General features: G+C 36.9%; 2 protein-coding genes across 3 annotated transcripts in view; one reads left to right on the top strand and one right to left on the bottom strand.

Moving 5' to 3' along the window:
- Positions 1–632: 632 nt before the first annotated feature.
- si:dkey-23n7.10 (SPRY domain-containing SOCS box protein 3) lies at positions 633–12502 on the top strand. The gene is made up of 5 exons (XM_039754653.1): positions 633–1023; positions 1258–1439; positions 6378–6509; positions 9749–9939; positions 11355–12502. The coding sequence occupies exons 2-5, from the start codon at positions 1268–1270 to the stop codon at positions 11583–11585; spliced, it is 726 nt and encodes a 241-aa protein (XP_039610587.1). The 5' UTR covers positions 633–1023; positions 1258–1267; the 3' UTR covers positions 11586–12502.
- The window catches only part of arhgap1 (Rho GTPase activating protein 1), a 75579-nt gene continuing 68696 nt past the window's right edge, over positions 12145–19027 (bottom strand). For both annotated transcript variants that reach the window (XM_039754633.1, XM_039754641.1), the window contains exons 11-13: positions 18819–18947; positions 13355–13458; positions 12145–13123 (exon numbers count right to left, since the gene is read on the bottom strand). In XM_039754633.1, coding sequence (XP_039610567.1) covers positions 12941–13123; positions 13355–13458; positions 18819–18947 — 416 coding nt within the window. In that variant the 3' untranslated portion in view covers positions 12145–12940. The remainder of the gene's footprint in view (positions 13124–13354; positions 13459–18818; positions 18948–19027) is intronic.

Raw genomic sequence — 19027 nt, 5'->3', positions numbered from 1 at the left:
CCTACTTTGAACCCAGCACTGTGCCGACAATATCCTACGCTCAGTCGCGACTCTGAATTGAATTAGGCTACGAGGGTTGTATAATTTTTTTTTTCAGTTCAGTACAAGTTAGGGACCAACCCTGGACTGAATGCAATTCTGTTTAATGTGAGGCTATCAAGTGCAAACTGAAGTCTACGTTTAGAACAGCTTGTTTACTTAGGAAAAGCAGGCCATTAATTGAAATAACAAACAGATGCGCGACCGTGAACTGGATTAAGTGTGTTCTATTATTAAAAATGAAAGTTCTCAGGAACAAATTGGAAATTGCTGTTATATCCACTTCAAAAATAAAAGAACGGCATCCCATCACCGGCTGTAAATTAAAGAAACGAGTAATTTTTTGGTACCTACTTGGAAATTTCTACTGTGTTCTAATAAAAAAGAAACAGTTCTCAGGAACAAATTACAAATGGTTGTTCTTACACCCATTTTATCAAGTTGCTGTTATCCACTTCAAAAATAAAAGAACAGCACCCCATCACCGACTTAAATTAAAGAAACTAGATATTCTTTTGATACCTGTTTGGAAATTTCTACTTTCGATTGTATTTTTTAATCTAGTTAATCTTCATACCAGCATTTCTGAGACGCCTTCCTGTATCAGACTTTGTAAAGGCACTGTATAGTATAAGTCACTGAGTGGTCATGAAATGCGGTCCGCTAAACTCCTAAAGCGGCGGGCGCTGCTTTGCTCAGCTGTCCGGACTCGAGCTGGGCGTGCGTCTTCCTCGCTTACTCTGCGGTCACGTGGTCTTTAATGGGCTCGAGGCACACAATCGCCAGTCTGTTCAGTGACGCCGCGCGCTCGCGTTTGTGGCTATTTGTCCTGTGTCGGATCAGAATCTCGTTAAGACTTGTTACAGGCTCACTGGAGTTAGCGCAGGCTGTGGAAAGGGCGTTTGCGAAAGGCGACTGTCCAGCTCTGCAAGGGAGCCTTACAGCAGGAAGTTCCAGGTGAAGACGGCCAACGCCCATATACAGGTAAGTGCGTCCTGGGAGTTAAATTGTCCACACTACCCATTTTGTCTCCGAATGGGTGAATACCTTCATGCATTTGGCAACACGACCTGTAAAGTGTGCTTTTCCTCATTAGACGCCTAACACGCAAAGTACTCGATTTTTTTTTTAAATGTTTTGCAATTATGCCTTTGTTTGCTTGCTTGCCTGCCCATTATGATCCCATGGCCAGAACTTAAGTCTCTCATTTCCTTCTAGGTGTAGAATTATGAGCCTCCTCTCAAGTGCCGTTACTCGGGGGTACAACACAGAATACTGGGAATGGGATCCCAAGGCCAAGTCTCCAGCTGCCCAGCTGTCTTCAAATCAACTTTGTGTCTACTTCCATGTGGACTCTGCCCTGGAGAGTAGAGGGACAGCAGGGGTCAGGGGCACTAAAGGTACAAAGTGGAAGCTGTTAGTTTGTACAGTTAATCCTGCTTAGAGAGATCCCGGTTTTTGTCGGAGATTTTTTTTTTTTATATCAAGTAAGCAACCTGTCCAGTAGATTGGAATAGACCACTCATTCTTTCTACCACACAGCCCACACTGTGCTTAAATACCGATTTATTTATTTTGTGGCAGCCAAGTTCATTCAATGCAGGAAATGATTAATCTGTAATTAGAATGGTTCTTTCTGTCTGTGCAGATATTGGCCATTTTGCTGGCAAACTAATTTATGTGCAACAAACCGTTACTGTGTTGGTAGAACATGCAAATAGAGGTGGGTCAGTCTGTTGATAATATAATTATATTCTTACATTACTCATGGTGCACTTTAAATTGCTTTTCATTATCATTGTTATTGTGGTTAGCATTACTGTTTCACACTTCCAGGGGAGTCCTTGATTCACAGCCCATGGTTTGTTGGTGTATGTACGAAATCTCCAGATACACTCCTCTGTGGGGGAAAAAAAACTAAAAGTATTAGGTTCACTAGCGTTTCTAAATTGTCAGCATGTGAGTGTGGCTGTGTGTGTGTGAATGGGTCAGTCCAACAAAAAAAATTAGCCTTGCACATAATGCTTCCAAGATATACAAGTTTGAGAATATATTTTTTCATTTGGCAGAACCTCTACCCCAAGTGCAGGTATTTTATTGGCAGCCTTTGCAGTTTAAAGTCCAACATTTTAAACCACTGGTTCTCAAACTCCATCCTCGAGGACCTCTTATGACTGCAGTTTTTGTTCAATGTTCATTTGGTTCCTAACCTAATTAGCCTAGCTGTTAGTTTCCACTTTTAGTGTCTTTGGGGCAGTGCAGAAATCACAAAACGAATTGCAGTGAATTTTTATTAGAATGTACCAAGCAATTACTGTATGTGCGATAAGGTTGTAAATACAGTATCAAAAGCAACAGAAACAAGGTTAAAAAAAAAAAACAACGAGCTAGAGGGATTACTAAACCTACGACTATTATATAATTAAACCTGCAACAAGACCAAGACATAAAACAGTACCCTAGACTCTTTGTCAGTACAACAGCAACTATCCTGTAGAAAAGGAGCTAAAGCCACTTCCAAATATTTAATGCAAGGGTGCATTTTTAAAAGAAGCTTAAACATGAGTAAACTTGTACCTTTTTTTTTTTTTTTTAAGATTTTCATATTCATGATTTTCATTCTGCTTTTACAGTTGTTCTAATTATTTAATCCAGTGTTTACTATTGAACACATTAATGGGTCTGATGCTGAAGCTGTTCCAGCCTTTCAGCATTTAATATAGTTTTCACTGGTGTCTACTCTGGTCATTATTTCAATACAAGTATATTAGAAAAGAACGAAAGAGACTTATGAATTCAAAGCTATAGCAACAATACAAATATTTCTAAATGATTTATAAACTCACTTTAAAAATCGCACTGCTGTGTTTTTTTTTCTGAATCTGTGTTTTCCGCTGTTACAAGTTTCACTCTGTGCTAAGTAGTTAATTTGTCATTTGCAGAACATAAATCCAGGATTTGATGATCTATCTGCAGGTAGATCATCTTGTTCTGTGCAGAGACCGGCAAACTCCCTTGGCAACCTATGCTGCCAGTAAAGCAGGCCATTCAAAATGTGAATCAGTCACTCTCTCGGGGAGCAGAGTGTATTTTATGTGGAGATCAATTGTCATTCTAGAATCACACACCATTGTATGTGCTGATTAGGCACTTTATTGTTAAAAGAGCATGTTGGTTTTAGGGATTGGCTAGTGTTTTTGTAACACTACTCATTTTATGCTGTGATTGGTCAATGTTTTGGCAGAAAAGGCTATTATGTGTGATAATTAGCCACTTTGTTAATGACATGCTCTTTGCAAGGACTGGTTACTCTTCATGCTGGGAGTATTAAAAATAATACCAGAGAGGTGAGGAGCACACGCTGATACAGCACATTGCTGCACCCACCACATGACAAACTGAGTTGGGATTATATGTACCACATAACTTTGATAAACTGTAATAGAAATGACTGAAATCTGGTAAAATAATAAAGATGAGCAGGAGTACCATATAGATGGGAACATATTAGGATAGAGAGGCAAAATCAAAAAAGTGGAGGAGTTGCCATTTGTGTAAACCAGAATTTAAATGCAAGGCTTCTTCAATTAGATGGTGAACCACAGCATAAAGAAGATGTTATTTTGTTTGGCTAAACAACATTAGGGGTTGAGACCTCATATTAAGAGTGTGTTATAGACCCCCTAATGTAGACAACATTTTAAACTGATAAACTTTCCTTTTTATTATTATTAAAAAGATAAGTTTAGAGGGGGATGTTATATATAGTCCTATATAATTGCTCAGGTATTAGCTGGACTATACTTAGAAATAGTGGGGCACAAGAACAGGAGTCTTTAGATGTAATCAATGAATGTTTTTTAATACAGTTATGTTAGAACACCAGTGATGGAGGAGCCCTGTCTAGATATAGCATTTTCAAATAACCAGGATAAAATAGAGCAAATAAAGGGGATTGAGCAATTAAGATCTAGTGACCTTAACAGAGTTTACAGTGTTTTGGCTGAGCGCATATTTTAAAACTAAAACAGTTACATTTCATTTTAGTAGGGCAAACGTTGAACACATACAGCAAAGCCTAAGTAAGAAAAAATGGGATAAGCTTTTAAGTCTGGAGACAGTTGATGAGATGTTGGATAGGGTTAAGATGAGAGTTTTACATATAATGCAGAACAAATTCATCCCAAAATTTAGAAGCAGTAGAAAATTAAAGGAAACTCAGAGGTGAATATATAAGGAGATAAAAAGGAAGTTACAAAGAAAAAATGATGTATAAGACATGTAGGTCTAGTAACATCAGTGCTAACACGGGGCATATGAGAGCAACAGTTAAAAGGACATTAAGAAGGTGAAAAGGCATTTTGAGAGAAATATTGCAGAATATAACCCAAAAAGATTCTTTAAATATTTTAGTAGTAAAATTGCTGACAAGCTGGAGGTGAAAAGTAGTAGGAACTGTAAAGGTAAGCTAGAACAGTGGTTCTCAATGTTCAGTTCTCAGGGCCACTGCAGCAGCAGGTTCTTCTTGTGACCCACTTCTCTTAACAGGACTTGAACCTTAATTAAGCAAACAGTTATTTCCCAGTTTCTATGTTTTTTATGAGCATGTGGAAATTACACACTGATTATGCTATGTTATAATTTAACTGAATGAAGAAAAATGTACATGTGTTTTATGGGTAATAATAATTAAATTTTCCTTTTAAACATATTTTCTATGTTTAATTGCTCTGGTTATTGAGACAATTATTCACTTATGAGCACATAAATGTGTAGTGAATTAGTTGCTCCTTTCAGAGTGAATTGTGCTGGTGTCTTCTCTGATCAACATAATTGTTTGTATTCATTTGTAATAAAAAAAAAAGTCCACAGAAAAAGTGATTTAAAAAAACACAACACAGTACACAATTAAAAATACAGAAAACATGCAAATATGTCTTAATTCCCTGTAAGTGTAAATCTGACACTGCTGCATCTCCTCTGATTGCAAAATGAAAAGGAAAAAAAATGAACCAAGTAATTCATTAAATGAGATCAATTAAAGGTGACTGACTGAATAAGAAACTGGTAGGAACAAAAACTTGCAGGCACAGGGGACTCTGAGGACTGAATGCTGAGAATCACTGAGTTAGAATATACAGACAAGTGAAATAGCACTTTATTGAAATTTGTACTTGTGAAGAAGATGGTTGATAACCTCCTAAAACATTAGAGACTACTAAGAAGGTACTGTATTTAGTGATTTTGAAATTGCAGAGGGAGAAGTACTGTTTAGATTAAATCGACTGAAATCTAACAGATCATGAGGACCAGATAACATCGATCCTTGAGTGCTTAAGGAAGTTAGTGAGTACATATGTAAACCTTTGGCACATAGTTTTTGAGTATCTCTGCACACTGAGGAAATTCTTAAAAACTTCAGGCTAGTAAATATTGTCCCGTTGTATAAAAAGAGTGATAGGACTGATCCAAGTAAGCATAAGTCAGTGAGTTTACCGTGCATCACAAGAAGGTTAATGGAATCAATTATTAAGGAACTGTTTGAGCAGCACTTGTCTAGAATATGAGTGTTGGCAAATATTCAACATGGGTTGAGACGAGGAAGGTCATGTTCCACTGATATGCTGGAATTCTATGAGGAATCAACAAAGGATATGTTTAAAAAGGTGCATGTGATATTTTTTTATCCTGATTTTCAGAAAGCTTTTGATAAGGTACCATAACGAATGGTTAGTGATCATACTAAAAAAAAACTCCAGATTAAAAGGGAAGATTTAAGTGTTAAAATGATGAAATGAATTAGTCCAGTAGATCCCAGTTTCTTTAAAATACATTCTGCAACAAGATCACAGAGAAATGGTTAAGAACTTTCTAAGTGTAGATTTCACTTAAATGTTAAAGATTTCTTCACACAAAAGAACCAAATCGCCATTGAATAAATTACCAAGTAGTGTGATGGAGAGAATAGAACTTTATGGACCTTCAGAAATGTCTTTTTATTGTACAATTCATTGGGTGCAATCATTACACGCTCTGCTTTTAGCAAACCATACACTAAAAGCCTTGTTCATTCAATGTAAGAAAAGAGTCGATCTGCTCATATAATCATTTTCAGTTGGAGCCTGGCATACTGCTTGCTTGTAGCTCAGCTCATTGCAGTGATGATCACTCCACTCTTATTGTATGAAGGGATTGGTTATGATGGTGTTTTCTTACTGTATATTCCATCTCTTTCCAAGATTTTATAGCAATAGATTGTTAACTAATAAGTTTAAAACTGCAGAGCAGCTGGGGTGTGAAATGATTCCTTGTCTGAGGTCCTCATTTCTTTCTGGCAGGTTTCACACATGGCGAGCACTATTGGGAGATTCAGTTCCTGGAACCGCTTTATGGGACATCAGTAATGGTGGGAGTTGGGACAACACAAGCCCAGCTACACCTGGAGGATTACCAGTTCATTGATTTACTTGGTGAGAAAATCGGATATTTGTGCCAACTGTGATTTTCAGAGGAGGTTGTTGCATTTGTGAAAGGAGCCTTCTCCTACCTGTCTGTTTTCTTAACAGGAGAAACAAAAGGGGCCAAGGCATGTGTTTAGGTGTTGAACATAAAACTTCACAATAAATAATTTTGGTTTATATTGAGGAGTACTGTGATCCACCTCTGCAAGTTTCACTTCAGTTTACAGCAGGAAGTGTAACATTTGTGCTGCACAAATTCACTGTTGAAGTTATACTTCAGTTTGAGCTGGAACCCCAAGTCCAATTAAAGGCCCCATGTGTCCGTAGGGACTCAACTTGGGTAGACAGTAGGTCACTTTTATACTTGTGAGCTAATCTTTGGCAGTGACTCAAGTTCAGTCTGCTGCTGCTTCATATGCTTTTCACATTCCCCTATTTGTTTCTCCTTGGTAAACACTTTAGTAACTTTTGAAAAGGGAGTATTAACATTCACATTACAATTTACAAAAAGAATGATGACTAGCAAGGTTGTCATCAAAAAGTCCTAAAAAGGAAGTACACCACTGTTTTTGCTTACACTTAGACATTTAACAGACTCCTCTGTATATGTCATCTTGAAGCTGACTCTACTGTCCTTTAAATTTGATCTTTTTATTCTTCCTTTTATACTTTTTGGGCATCCCTGAACATTCATCACTTTCAGGGTGGTGTGTAACTCTTACGTTGGAGTGTGAATCTGTAAATACAATTATTCTAAACCAATTCCTTCAGTACCTGCTTGGCACAGATGTTTGCTTTGCAAAATGCTTTGGACTTCTTAGCCAGCAACATTTCTACTGCTAAAATTAGGGGAAGGGGAAGTCCTGTGGGGGCCACAGCAGATTTTCTTAAAACTATATGATTAGCCATTATATGTTGTGCTTTGTCAAGCATTCAAGTGATATTTTGCTACAAGTTGCTCTGTTGCTGCATTCAGTTCTATTCTCATTTTCATTATTGTGCTTCAGGAGAGATTCTATGGAAGAGTAAAGATTATGGATTGAATAAAGTTTTGGCAGTTTATGTTCTGGTTAGTAGATGTCACAGACATTAACTTGCACTAGTGCAGTGATCATTAGACATGTTCTCTAATATCTATTATATTTCTGAACCTGCTTATTCCAGGTCATGGTCAAAGGAGAGCAACTCGAACGAACAGGGTACGAGATAACAAGTGGGCAGTTGATTGGTGGTTTTTTTTTTTTCCTTCTTCCCAATGTTTTTGTTTGTTCCATAGGAAACTTCGGATGATCAATTGCAGCAATACTTTGTTAAGGAATTTCTGTATTCTGGACAGTTATATGGAAAGGTAGTTACAGCAACAACAAAATAGGCAGACCGTTTAACCTGACAATGGAGGTGTAAAACAGGAGCATTAACCACTATGCTACCATGCCACTCCAACATCCATCCATCCATCTTCAACTATACATTACCATACTGAGTGTTCTAGACAGCCAGGACCTATTCCACACTCTCACACTCCCCTCGTACACTGGAACACTTTAGAGCAGGAGTGGGCAATGTCGGTCCTGGAGAGCCACAGTGGCTGCAGGTTTTTGTTCCAACCCTGTTTCTTAATGAGAAAACAATTATTACTGATAAAGCACTTATTGCTTAAGTGACATTTTGATGCTTCATTTTAGTGGTCTTGCTTGTTAAGTTTCCTCACCCTTGATTGCTTATTTCAATCTTAAACAGCTGCATTCATTGTTTTAATGGCTTCTTATTAGCAATAAGACATAAATGACAAAGCAGCCAGAAGTTCTCCATCCAGTTTGTTTTCATTTAAATCTGTGTGTTTATCATGCACTATGTGATTTAATTAAACATGTAATAGAAAATGTGACAGACTGAAAATGATCTGTTTTACGCTTCAGATCATTTGGATGATATCCATGGAGAGGAAAAATCTTTGATATAAGAACCTTACATTGCAAACTAACAAGCCATAAAATTAAATAAGGTTCAAGACTGGCTAGGATAGGTTTCTAATTAAGCAGTTGGGTTGGAATGAAAACCTGTAGCCAGTGCGGCTCTCCAGGACCGACATTGCCCACCCCTCTGCTGTAGAAGCAGCAGTTGACCTGACCATATTTTAGGCCTGGAACCCCAAATGAACACTGTGAGAACATGCATTACCATGTGTTCTAGATCTCTGCAACAACAGAGTAAACAGATTTTAATATGGTGTTGATCTGTACATCTGTCCTATCTTAGCTCCTGCTGTATGTTGATTAGAGCTAGGGGAAATGCCAGACCTAACGGAGCTTTACTAAAGACTATAGAAAAGAAATTCATTTATAGCACATTATAGTAATGTTTTGGAGCACACACGTTTGAGACCTGCAATTTGAATTTGTTGAGAGAGAGAGAAAGAAACATTACATTTGTGTTTTTTCCCCCACTTCATCTCTTGATAATTAAATACTTGACCCACATATTAAATTAAGAAAAATAATTTGTGTAGTTAGCATTTCATGATTGTGTGCATGCTTTAGTATGAGCCACACACACAGATCAATTTGGTACAGTATATAAACCAAGTGAGAACAACTGTGCTATGACGTTCATTTAAATTGGGTACCTAACCAGCACAGCACTTTGTACGCTGTGGTAAATGATGCTATTCATGTTATGATGAACCAGTTTAGTTTTATACTGTGCCTTCCACAGCAGTCTAATATTCAGTTAAACCCATTCAAGGTCCTGGGGGCTAGAGCTTATTTATTGAACACAAAGCAAGAACCAATGCTAAAAGGGGCCAGAGTACCTGGTGGAAAATGCACACAGACATCAGGGAGAATAGGCAAGCTCTACATAAGTTGAGGAACATGGGATTTTTTATCAAGTACAAAATTAAAATAGTAAAGTGAAAAATAGAACATAAAAATGTACATATTAAAGACTTGGTGACAAACAGTGTCTGTTTTCATAATATCTAGCAGCAAGCTGACTGGACTTCACATTTTTAGCAAAAGACTAAGACTATGCTCAGTCCTGGGACTTCTAGTTACACTTGTATTTATGCGGTAGTATGCAGACTATATATCTCTTAATCTTGTAGGCCTTGGGTGACACAATCCCTTTCATTACAGTGTGTCCAGATGTTGAACCCAACTCATTCCTGCGTTCGTCTTAAGAAATGTCAACTTTCCAAAGTGGGCTTTTTTTGGCAATATGTTTCAGTGCTCTTCTCTCATTTTTAGGAATGGACAAAGAGAGTTGGGGTTTGTCTTACAAGGGATTAATTTGGCATGAGGGGAAGCACAGAAAATATACTGAGCCCTTCTATGAAAAAGCTACCATCATTGGCATTCACCTGAACTTGCAAACTGGAACACTTGAATTTTATAAAAATGGCACGGGGCTGGGCCTGGCGTTCTCTGGATTGGATAAGGTGAGCTGGTTACATGACTTCTGGGTAGTATATTACCAGATTAGAGTGGCGATTTTACCAGATGGATGTGAAGTCTTTGGTGGTTCAACATGGAAATGTAATAAATTTAGACAAATTGTGAACAGTGGTTTATTATTTCAGTGGCCAAGTGCTCCTGGTTGTGTGCTAACCAGTTTGAAAAACTGAGACCTTTCTGCCATCTCTTAACCTCTGTTCAAGACTCCAAGTAGAGACTTTGCACCTGACTAACAAAAACACAAAGTTGAACTAGTTCTGTGTACAGCATTAGTCACATGGAACAAAGTTCATTATTCAGCAGGCATCTCGGTCTATACTGATTATCCTAGCATGTGCATCAAAGTGTCTCCTGTTAATCCTCTGCAGTCCACATCTGTTGCACTACAGAATGTTTTTTTTTTTCTTCAAGAAAGAGTAGAAGAGTGAATAAAAATGGAAATGTTGACAACTCAAAATATTAAAGTATTGCCCCTCTAAACTCTCCTAAGTCATCATTCAGGTCTTTCATTTCTCAATTATCCAGTTTTTAGCTGTCAATGCACATACATTCAAGCATGTGAATGATTGAATAGCAGGTGTTTGCTCACACTGGAAACTAACAGTTCTTGCTTCAGATATGGTGGGGCTGTGCTATAGCATCCTTCTATACTAGGGGTTTTCAGACTCAGTCCTGAGGACCCACTGTGACTGCAGGTGTTTGTTCCAACCAGCTTGTGTTTTTAATTGGATTCCTGAGCTAACTAAGTGAACTGTTGTTTCCCAGATTCTGTCCTTTGGGAACAATATAGAAATCAGAATACTAAGTTTGGTTAAAATAAATAAAAAAATATTAATTTACTAAACCGTTATATGGGAATAATGTATTTTTTCTTTTTAACATTATTTTTATCTTGATTTTCATTCTACTTTTTCAGATGTTCTAATTAGTAAATAATAGATTAATTAAATAATAAGTGGGTCAGACACTAAAATTTTTGCAGCCTTTCAGTGTTTGTCTGGGTGTCTGCTCTGCTTGTTTTTAATTGTCATTATTAAGATACAATGAAGACAGAAAACTGCACAGAGAAAGGGCAAAATATAATGAAATCAATAAAAAAGAGTTAAGCATTTAATGCTATGGCAAAAGCAGAAATATTTATAAAAGTCTTATAAATGTAAAAATCATGCTGCCGTGCTTTTCTGAATGTAGAATAAGAGAAGAGGAAAAGAAATGGCAGCTAATTAAATGAGATGAGTGTTATCAGTTGTTGTCACCGATTATGTATTTGGCTGGAGCAAAAACCTGCAGCCACAGTGGGTCCCCAGGACTGAGTTTGAAAACTCCTGTTCTATACCAATACAGATTATAAACTACCCCTTCCCATGTTTAATTCTGTTTTTCTATCTCTTGGCCACAGGTGGGTGCCCCTCTTTATCCCTTGGCCAGCTCTACTTCAGCAGAGACCGAACTGCAGCTTGGTTTAAGGTGCTGGCGCTTCACATCACTTAAGGAGCACTGTCTCTATGCTGTGCTGCAACATATGAAAGGGACAAGCCACATTGACACTCTACCTCTTCCCAGAAGCATTCGCAATCAGCTCCAGGCTTATAAGGAGTTGGCAATGCCTGCTTTGAATTTCTTATCTTAATATCATTTTGAGATGTAGTCATCAGTTGGATTATGGATGCAAATGGACAAGCATGCATTGTGGGTGGGATGTACTGATGACAAGACAGATGGTAATTTGTGTAAAACAGGCAAATACAGCTCAGGCTCAGCCAGACAGACACAAGCTGGTGCAGTGGTGGCCAAAAAAGGATAACACCAAAGTCCAGACAGGTACAGCCATATTTTCAATAAGTGGATGTGGGAAGCAGCAACTACGTTAGATAAAGGTGGTAACCAACAAGAGCAGAACTTTACCAAAGTATGCTTGGCTTAACAGAACAACACTCCAAAGTATGGAACGATCCCTCTTCATCATAATATAGCTGCCACATGTTCAGAAACTTAGCACAATAGCAACACACATTTAGGACACACTCAGGTCTCAGTGTTTGAAGTAACACTCTAAATTGAAGTGGATCAAAGGAGGGATGCTAGGTCAAAGGAACAACTTGTGCACAAAACAATGTCCTTGTAAAGAGAAAAATGTATGTATGTGTATATATAACATTTTTGTAACAGATTAAAGAAACAAAATTAAATGTTTTCACAAGCTTTTTAATACAATATATATATATCAAATTACAGAATATAAAAAGTCACTTCTGGAATAAAAGAGGCAAAAGTGAAGTGCAGAATTGGTTATTCATGTTGGGAGTGGACAAGGTTGAAGATCACATATCACATAAAGAGGGGTCAGCAGAAGTGCAGTGGCAGCAATCAGACAAATGAAAACTAAACTGAGGGTGCTTCTTTGGAGTCATACACCACCTTTACAAGAGCCAATGAAATTTTTGTTTTATACTAGCTCAGCCCCTCAGTTTGTCTGGCAGTAAGTGAAAACCATGAACATAAAACAAATATAAGCAGAGGGACACGTGAGGGAACAAGAGTTTACAGTGCACTATGTGAAAAATGTGAGGGGGACAAATGCTATAACCTGTTGCTTATGAGTAGTGGAGGTGATCATAGGTAGTTGTGTGGGGAATGATAAATGTGAAATGACTCTGCAGCTGAAAAGTTTGTGGAGGAAAGTATCATTTACTTGCCCCCAGTATTCTGCGAACATTGATGGCCAATGAAGACTCCACTTCAGTACTCATATCTCCACTAAAAGCACAACACATTGCATCACATAAAAGCACTGCGTGGGGGAACCAAGCCTGACCCAGCGAGCTGACCTGAGTTTGGAGACCTGCCCCTCACCAGGGTGCCCGCTCCCACACCTTTCTTCAAACACAAAATGAAACTTTGAGTGTCCTCCGTGCAAATGATCAAAGTGAAAAAGTATTTGGCATTTACATTAACACACAGAGGGAGAAGGGAAATCATTTCAGCTTAATGAAGGCCTCCATGCACAAAGATTTCTTGATAGTTGTCGAGGAGAAGTTTTGTGAAGCTGATGATTGGTCCAATTGCACTCAGGGTGATGGCAGCATCTTTCCCCCACAGTAGGTTTGGTCCAAACACCACTGCAAGATTGGTATTGGTCATCTTATTAAACTCGCTCTGTTTAGAAACCTGCAGTCAGACAAAATATACAAGCAATACAGAATGTAATAAACTGCAACCTTCATCAACTATACTGATCTTGTCAACTGGTTATCGGTTTCAGGGCAAAGAGCTGGCAAATCAGACTTACAACATATGACAGCAGTAGCCACACAGTAGCTACCCTGAGCAAACAAGCAGGACAAACACATTTTTTTTTTGCATCCAGACAACAGCCTTCATTACAAGAAGTAAGCTCACCTGTACTAAGAAGCCTAAAAGGAACTCCAGTGATGCCAAGTTCTCTTTTGGGAGAGTGTGCAGCATTCCGCAGACAGCACTGATCTTTGCATCACCCTCAAGATCTGGAATCAAGAAAAACATTTTTTCTTGTATGTATATGAGGTAGTCACTAACATACATATGCCAACAGATTTGTAACTCAATATACTGCAAGTGGAGAGTTCCACTTAAGTCCCAGAAGATTGTAATATATGATTCTTACCTAGACATGATGTCAGTTACAGGCAAACGGATATTAGAGCTTTGACACACTTTGATTAAAATAGGGTTCTATATTGTGGATGTCCACCTGTACATTTTTTTGGATATATTAACTTGCTTACCCTGCCTGTGGTTGCTTTTTGCCCAAGCCCTACAAGGCCCCTCCTGTATAGGGTCTAGCTTTTTATCACTTTAAAATGGGATCAGAAAAATGGATGATTGAATGGAACAATCCTCTATTCCTCTTTAATCTGATCTCTCTTCTCATTATTCTCCTGAGTCTCTCGGTATCACTGCAACATTGCCCACCAGATTGAACACAGAGATATAAAGCATTTATCTACATACAATACAATATTAGAAATACCCCACTAGGTATAAAAAGAACACTACAGGTGCATGAAATATAAACATTTGTCTTATTAACAGCAGGATCTTGGCTTTCAATGCATATATTGGTTTGGGCAAAAACCCACAGGAAGTAGATCAGACAGATTTTGATTGAAAATACTAAGCTAAAGATGTTTAACAGCAATGTTGAAATAAACTGGTAGCAGGAAAAAATATAAATTTTTTGATGGCACAATAATATATTTCTAGTAAATATTACAAGAGTTCAATGTCTGCAACAATTACAGGATCAAGTCTTTCAAAATGAAAAAATACTGTTCCTACTCTATGAGGTCAGAGGCTGATTGATGGGCAACACAGCTACTATGTCTCCTTCTTGCAAAGCAGCTGAATGAGAAACAAGATACCTGCCATAGGCAGACATCTTGTTCCTTTCATTTACTAAATATATACTTTCACAGAGCTGCAAAAAAGCTTCATAAACTCTGAAATGTCTGTCATGACTTTAATCTTTCCTGCCTGGTAACATTCAGATAATTTATCAATGTGTTCTTCACAAATCGCCTACTAGGATGATCTGGAGTTCATAGCTAACTGGGAGACTTTACAGAGATTTGTGTTTATTCTGCAATAAACACAAACATCGTTTACTGCATTTGCACAATAGACATTCAGTCAACTGTGTGATTTATTAAGGTACCTTTACATTTCCAACATAAATGGATGGATGGATGCATACTCTGACTTGTTCATGGCAAAAAACTATTTCATGTCTTGTATCATTTAATCACATTTATTTTCTAGCTGTAACTCTCAAACTGCTGATTGTAAACAATCCTGCAATATGGTTTTTGATTTTCTAACACATATAATATATACATACACATTTAATCAACCTTAATTGTTCTTGGAAAATGTATAGAAGTGCACTCAAAGTTTTTGATGCATATCTGATATATTTTATATATAATTTCTGAATGGTTTATCCTCATCAACATTACTGCAATGTTCTAAGCTCCAGCTAAACATTTTGATAATCTTCCCTTTTTTTTGGACAGCTTCGTTTGTTTACAGGTAGCCTTTTTTGGGGACAGGAACCAACCCTGGATATAGGATATCAGTGCACCACAGGACAATTTTGGGAATCAACAGTTTCATATTATTAAGAACAATAGTAATAAAGCACCTGTAGTATTGTACAAACATTGTGTCTATTCTGAATTCACAAACCAATTGCAGAGAAAGAAAGACTAAGCACTTGCCATTTACTTAAACACTCGTTGAAATGAAGACCATCAACTATTTTTGTAGCAATTCATGAGACAAGTTAAACAGCTCTTAATTATCCATTGACCTATTTCCAAATCTATCTAATCAATTTCAAGGTTATACAATTGAAAAAACTTAATTTTCTTTTTTTTGTTATTTTTGTGGCCCATTTTTGCTGAAATCATCTATCTTGATGTCATTTAAATAAATAAGAGCAATAAAATAAGTTCCAAAACAGGCAAGGCTATACTCATAATTAAGCAATTACGATCAAATATAAACATGCAGGGACTACAGCCCTCAGGGCGGAATTGGGAAACCCCTGGCTTAAACAGTGCTAAATAAGCTTGCATCATTTTTTTAAAGAAAAAAATGGCTCACTTGGTAATGGGTAATACTTCTGTAATACACAATACTTTGTGGCCTGTTTATTATGTGTAGCCAGTCTTACCTTGCTCAAATCAGACTCTGCATATGTAACATACTTGACTGGCCACATGTACTCAGGCATGCTATACTTATGCATTTTAGAGAACAAGAAAACAGAGCAATCTAAAGGAGTAACTATAAAATGAAAGCTGCCATAATTCATGCAAGTAGAAATATCTCTAATATATCCCGCATGATAGACTTATTATATACACAAGTATAACTGTGTCTAATGTGCACAGCAAGAAATTAAACAAGTAAATAAACATCCAGGTAATGGTGGTCCTGTGGCTAGAAACAGCTGGGTTTGTGTGAAAAATAAGGGATAAGCCAGGAGCTCTGAAAAAGACTAAGGTACATATCAGAACTCCCAAACAGTATGAGAAAATGCTTGGAATAACTGATACAATTATACACTAAGGTGAAATCAGTATATTCTGGGTACTAAAATATACACATCACTCTGTGAATTTTAAACATGAAAGAAGTCTCTTTTTATTTTCTTGCAAGAATTGGGTTCTTCTACAGTCAATGGATTAATGAACGTTTTAAAGTAAATGATACAGTGCTTGAACATTCACTCAGGTCCAGCAGTCATCACATTTAATCATTCAGTTCACATTGTGGAAATGTGTTAACAAGATAAATGTTCACAATAATACGCAAAACAGTTTATCTTTAAGCAGATCTTAATATATTGTATTGTGAAAATGTGGTTTGCAAAAGAAAGAAATAAATATATTTTTATCCACTGAATGTACTGTAAGGTCTGTAGATGCTGACTCTTGCACAGCTCATTGACTTTGATCATATTTTTGTCTGCTCTGTCATGAATAAGAGATGTTTCTTCAGATTCCACTGATACTGTTGGGACAGTATCCTGAAATACAGAAATGTCAGTGCATCATCAACCACTGTTTTAACAAACACTGATAAGAAATTGATACATCTTGAGAAATGCATTCTCTGCAACACTAAAAAAAATCCTTTTTTTATTATGAAAAAGATGGAGAAAACGGACCCAAAACAATAACTCTTTAACACCGACACCAAATCCACTCACTCACATTCTGTGACAACTGCTATGCATAAAGATGGAATATTAGTAAAAGAAAACACCCCTACCTTTTATCACTGCCCAACAGTAAATAGAGTAAGAATGAGGGATGATAGATAAATTATGCAGAGTATACTCTGTGCTGGCTATACTTAGGTTTAACAAAAGTTACTGGGGCAGCATCTGGAGATTCTGGTCCTAGAATGGACTAGGGTCTTACCTACAGAAAATGAGTTTACATGGCTGTCTACCCATTTAAATCATTGTGGTTGTTGGGGTGGCGGTACATCTTCCAGCCAAGTGTTGTCTAAGACAGTTATTTAAAAGGCTTTATATAACCACTGAACATGTGCCAAGGTTACATTTTTCATCATATGACATATACATGACAATAACATTTAATGAAGTTATTTCTTGCAGGTCTCCCTCATACTAATAACAGGAATACTATTCTAAAAACATAAGAAGAAAAACAAAAAGACAATGATTACAAAATCATATATTGAACACATCAAGTTGTATTTATATCTATTTTTGTGAGAGTCAATGGTCTTGTAGCATTTGCCAGTTTGGAAGAAACAGAAAATGTACTGTGCAGGACAGCTAAGGGCTTTAATAATAATGTTTGTTTCTCTAATGCAGAATGTGTTATATATAACAGGTTGCAAGTGTGTTTTTGTAATATTGTGTTCTGCACTTATCTTTTGAGTTGACTATGATCAATATATAGTATCAGCCAAACATAATACAGGTAAGATTTAAATGAGTCGTTGAGATGCCGGATTTTAAACAGTCTCAGTTTATTATGGAGATAAGCATACATTTATAAAATAGCTGTTTGCAGCCTTGAACTGTTCATTTAGTTATGTTGTATTTAATTACATATTTCCCAGACCCCTGCACACATAAACTTAGGTACCAGTTTCTCCAATTCAGCTACTATAAAACTAGACATGTCCTTTATAGGAGACTTAACCAGTGTAGCATACTGAAAATCAGGCATACAATTCTTAAGTTAATGCCTTGATTCTTGGGGCAGTACTGGTTTAGTTACAGTGCCAGATATTCAGCACACACGGTAGAGGTGCATTGAACTTTGGTTCCACTGTGAATAACTGATTATTCTTTATCAAATATATTTATTATAGTGTTCTCTTTCACTTTTTAAAAGCAGTTATTGTTAAGTAGGTTTGTAGACAACGGCTGCACACTCACAAATACTCAAACACTCACTATTCATGCATTCAAGACCAACCTAGAATGCATTTCAAGATTTTTTGTAGTGTATGACAAAATCAGTGTAATCCAAAGAAAACCTACCTAGGCATACGGATATACTGTACAGATTATACACATAACCTGTCAGGACTGTCATTTGAAATCAGAAGTTAAGAGCCATGAGGCAGCAGTGCTAAATACTGGGCTTCGATATAAAAACATTTTCTTAAAATATATACGGTTCAAAGTTCACATGCAGTTATCCACAATTGTTCAAAAACCCCTCAGACTTGTGTCTTCACCATTTTCTGTTGGACCAGCACTCACTTGTGAGGGGTAAAATTGTATGATATTACACAAATTATTTCATGTTTATGATTAAGGTTTGGATTATTTTTGCTTTCTACTCCTTTTTGAACATTTCTGCAGCATGATTCATCCTTCTGCTTCAGTGGAACAAATTTCAGTTCTGTGTGCTTGGTCTGATTTTTAGTAATTATGCCAACTTTGATAATGTCCTTCTAAAAACTACAGTAAAAACCATTTTAAAGTCTCATCTAAGAAAATATTTTAGACACATATAAACATCTGAAAATGTTAGAATTAATGCACAAAGACGCTCAAATTTTGATAACCCTCATTGACTTGGTTTTAAAAAAAATATACAGTATAAATAAAATGCAAGCACAGACCCACACACATTCTGTAAAGACAGAAGCTAATATGTAAATATGCGGAGACACATTAATACAATCAAAAGTAACTAAACTGACCTATGCATAAGAACTACTGTACATAACTACCACATAAATCACATCGATCATACATTCTTTCTTCTGGCCATCCAGAAACAGCCCCTCCTGCTCATTCATCTGCCAGCTATGAAGCCAAACTTACTTTTGAAATTGACAATGTCATTGTAGAGATGAAAAGTAAGTAGAGGTTCTGGAAGTTCCCGTAGGAATGTTTTAAGGATAACAGCAGGGAGGTGAATGTCTTCATAATCACTGAAGTTGACTTGTATTCCTGAAATACACCAATTAAATGGACACTATGGAATTGGTTTACAGACAGGATTTTGAATACCTAAATTATAACCCCAAAGA

This window comes from Polypterus senegalus, chromosome 1, assembly GCF_016835505.1.
Source record: "Polypterus senegalus isolate Bchr_013 chromosome 1, ASM1683550v1, whole genome shotgun sequence".
Taxonomy (NCBI): Eukaryota; Metazoa; Chordata; class Cladistia; order Polypteriformes; family Polypteridae; genus Polypterus; species Polypterus senegalus.
The sequence above is the reverse complement of the archived record's forward strand: the minus strand, read 5'-3'. Positions and strand labels throughout refer to the sequence as shown.